The 3,952-nt window shown below is 48.5% G+C and overlaps 1 protein-coding gene across 1 annotated transcript; it reads left to right on the top strand.

Moving 5' to 3' along the window:
• Positions 1-6: 6 nt before the first annotated feature.
• Positions 7-690, top strand: LOC114615939 (olfactory receptor 4D1-like; the record flags this gene model as incomplete). The annotated part of the gene is made up of 1 exon (XM_028761522.1): positions 7-690. A coding segment is annotated over one exon (684 nt), but the record flags the coding sequence as incomplete, so codon positions are not given.
• Positions 691-3,952: the final 3,262 nt, after the last annotated feature.

Below are 3,952 nucleotides of genomic sequence, written 5' to 3'. Positions count from 1 at the left end.
TTCCTCTCTGAGAAGAAGACCATCTCCTACCGAGGCTGCATGGCACAAATCTTCTTCTTCCACCTTCTGGGAGGTGGGACAGTCTTCTTCCTCTCAGTGATGGCCTATGACCGCTACATAGCCATCTCCCGGCCCCTCCACTACGTCTCCATCATGAACACCAGGCTGTGCATGGGGCTGGTGGTGGCTGCCTGGGTAGGAGGCTTTGCTCATTCCATTGTCCAGTTGTCTCTGATACTCCCATTGCCCTTCTGTGGCCCCAATGTCCTGGATAACTTCTACTGTGATGTCCCCCAAGTGCTGAGACTTGCCTGCACGGACACCTCCCTCCTGGAGCTCCTCATGATCTCCAACAGTGGGATGCTGGTCCTCATCTGGTTCCTCCTCCTTCTGGTCTCCTACACTGTCATCCTGGTGATGCTGAGGTCACACTCAGGGCAGGCAAGGAGGAAGGCGGCCTCCACCTGCACCACCCACATCATCGTGGTGTCTATGATCTTCATTCCCTGCATCTATATCTATTCCAGGCCCTTCAGTCCCTTTCCCTTGGACAAAGCTGTGTCCATCAGCTACACGGTCTTGACCCCCATGCTAAACCCCATGATCTACACGCTCAGGAACCAGGAGATGCAGGCAGCCATGAAGAGACTAGCAAAGCACATAGCGCTTACTAAAAGAGATGAGCTTTAAACAGATTGTCTTCCAATGGCAGATTTCTCTGGACTTGTGCTACCCTGGGAAAAAAAAGCAGAGTTAAGTCCTTATACATAATAACCAGGCCGGGGTTGGGGGAAGTTCAGCTGGTGAAATATTTTCCTTGAGAACATCAAGGCCTGGATTTGATCCACAGAACTCCCGTGGGTAATCCCAGGCATAGCAATACCTGCTGAGAATCCCAAAACTGGAGAGCTGAAGAGAAGGGGACCCTGGGGATCACTGGCCAGTCAGCCCTGGGGATGTCAGGGCAAGTGAGATACTCTGTCTAAAAAACCCAACCTGTTGCAGTAGTTACCTGCTCTGTGCTACCGATGGGTCACATGCATAGACCCGCCCAAGAGCTATCTGGATTCACTAATAAAAGACGCACATTCCGGTTAATTTTATTATTTATGCCTTAACTAGCTTAATGGCTGGACACTCTTAATCCTTCCCATGACCATCAAACACTCCCCTCCAGTATTCTGGAGTGAACATCCTTTAAACTGTATATCACATCTCTGCTCCCCAAAACTCAGGTGGAGGAAATGGCCACTAGAGCCACTTCCCAAATTCATACATGGCTGGTCCGTCCTCCTACAGCCCTCTCATGGTGATTCTGCCTCCTTCCTCTCTCCTGGTTCTCGCTCGAGCAAATCTCCAAGTCTTACCTCAGTCTACCTGTCCATCCATTGGCCAATGGCTCTTTATTGATCAACTAAAAAACAACTGGGGACAAGGACCTTCAGCATTTGGACACACAGATTCCCATTTTTGGGGGCTGGATTAATTCAAAGCATTAGAACCAATCCTCAACAGAAACCCTTACAGATGCTATCTGAGGAACAGTTTCTGAGCTTGCCCTCTGGGCTTGACATGAACTGATCCCCCATCCCCTCCGTCTCTTTCTCTCTCTGACTGACTCCCCCCATACCCCTCCCCTCTCTCTCACAAACACAAACACCAACAAATCAGATTACAGTAATGATGATCTACTCCTGTGTGAGGCACTGTTAGATACTTCTATACTTTATATTAAAGCATGACAGATAAGGAAGCTCAGAATATGGTTATTTTTACAAGGCAGAAGCAGTGGAATGATAGAACTTGGTTTCATCAACTCCAAGGTTAGAGGCACAGGTGTGACCTCCAACTGGAGTGAGAACTTTTAGCTACCTAGAGACACAGACACTCCTCAGAAAATCTCTCTGTGCCTTTACCTGCATCTGACAGACACAAGAGTTTCTATTTTTTTCCCAAGGCTCTGGCACCTGGTTTTTATTACTTTATAGTTGTATATTTGTTCACTGTGGCAAACACACCCTTTTGCAAAACTCTCAGTATAAGTTGACGGTAAATTCAGAGCACAATGCAGGAGTTTCCCCTACTTCCCTTCAGCATCACCCCCACTAAGACCTGAACATCACAGGCTTCTCTTGATCTCTCTGCACCAAGATGGCTGCCCTGAGTCTGTTCTGTCTCTGTTTTTTCTTTCCTGTTTCTTCCCATAGTCACAGGCACACTTTCTACACCAGAGGAGGGGACATGGACCTGTGTGACCTTGACCATCTCACACAGTTCCCCCTTCTCTCGAAAATCTGTCTCCTGGTGCTGTTCACATCCTCCACATCAGCTCTTGTCTAGGCTCAGCATCCTTCGGTCCTCACGTTGGTTTCTTTATCACAACCTCCTGACTTTAGCATCCTGGGCAAATCTGTCTTCATTGCTGTATGACAACATTCCCTCTCAAAACATGGCACTTACTGTGTGATCCTTCTGCACGTGTGTGTGTGTGTGTGTGTGTGTGAAATGTTCAGAAAGCATTGACCATTGCCTCTGAATTCTGTACCAACAACTTGTGAAGTCTGTATCAGTGAGATGTCTTTGTCTGCCAGCAGCTGATTAAGCCAATGAGAGCAGCTCAAGTAAGGAGGAAAGCTCTGTCTCAGATGGAAGACCTGGGACAAGCACTTTCCAGTTGGTTAATTCAGCACATCAAAAAAAAAAAAATGCTATGGCTCAGCATTGTCTTCTTGGTGATACCTTACTCTCCTCTCATGCAGGATGTGGCTGCCAGTGCTCCGGATGTTACAGATTCACATTTAAGCCATCTAGTGAGACAAAATAAAAGGGAGATGCATGAAAGTTATTTTTTCTTTGAGCATGGGTGTGTGCATGTGTGTGTATGTGTGTGGGGGGAAGGAAATCCCCTAGAACTGCCTCATTAGAATTCTTCCAGGATGCAGTTGGCCAGCTCTGCGGTCACATCAGTCTGTACGGAAAAGGACAGAGGAATGTCTACCTTTCTTCCAGGTCCAACAACAGCGTCTGCATGTGGTAGCCACTGACAACAGGAAGAGACCCAGTTGTCTTGAGTAACAAATCCTGACCCTGAGAAGGAAGCTCTACTGTGAACAGGGGTCACTCATTCATGTGCCTGGTGAAGCCAACAGGTAGTAAGGCCAGCCGGGAGGACTGGTCAGCTGCTGAGAACTCATACAGGCGAGAGAGGGTCTCTGTCTAGTCATCCCTGAGATGTGAATGATAACAGAGCATTGTATCTAAAGATATTAATAAACCAAGATGTACACTTTCAATGGGACACCCAGGAAGACTCTCACAAAACAACATACACATTCCCGAGCCCTGATCACACAGAGCAGCCAGTGTGAGTTTGGTTTGAGTTCAGGCAGTGATGTTCAACGTTAGACCATCAGGTACATGAAGAAGTCTTCCTCTACCAGGTAGAAGACATTTTCTGCACTGGGGGCCATTATGATGAGCAGGTATGTGTTGGAGAGATGGGAGAGAAAGAGATGCAGAATGGTTTGTGCACTATGAGGAGAGGGGAAACTGGTTGGTAGGAACAGCCTCATGTGAGTAGCCTGCTCTGCCACCTGAGGCCATGGCTGTCCCCCAAACCTTGCCTGGGCAGCACCATAGAGGTGGTTCTAGTGGCATGATGAAGTCCAGCCTGCCCACGTGTGTGTGACTGAGAGAGCAGGTACTGCCCTTCACCTGGGCAGAGGCAGAGCGCTGGCTTGGGTGTTGTAGAGCTGGAGGGCTCACCAGCTCAGCTCCCACCTGGGTCCAGATCCAGGGCTCTGAGTTGGCCCTCCCCAACATCCACCCCATCTATGATCGCTGGAGCACATGAAAGATTATTCATGGGGACATGGGTGTCTACAAAACTGAGAGGCTCTCCCAGGGATGGGTGACGACTCATCAAAACTGAGTCTGTGTACATTGCTACCCA

The sequence above is a fragment of the Grammomys surdaster genome, unplaced genomic scaffold (genome assembly GCF_004785775.1).
Source record: "Grammomys surdaster isolate TR1022 unplaced genomic scaffold, NIH_TR_1.0 204817, whole genome shotgun sequence".
Lineage (NCBI taxonomy): Eukaryota > Metazoa > Chordata > Mammalia > Rodentia > Muridae > Grammomys > Grammomys surdaster.
The sequence above is the reverse complement of the archived record's forward strand: the minus strand, read 5'-3'. Positions and strand labels throughout refer to the sequence as shown.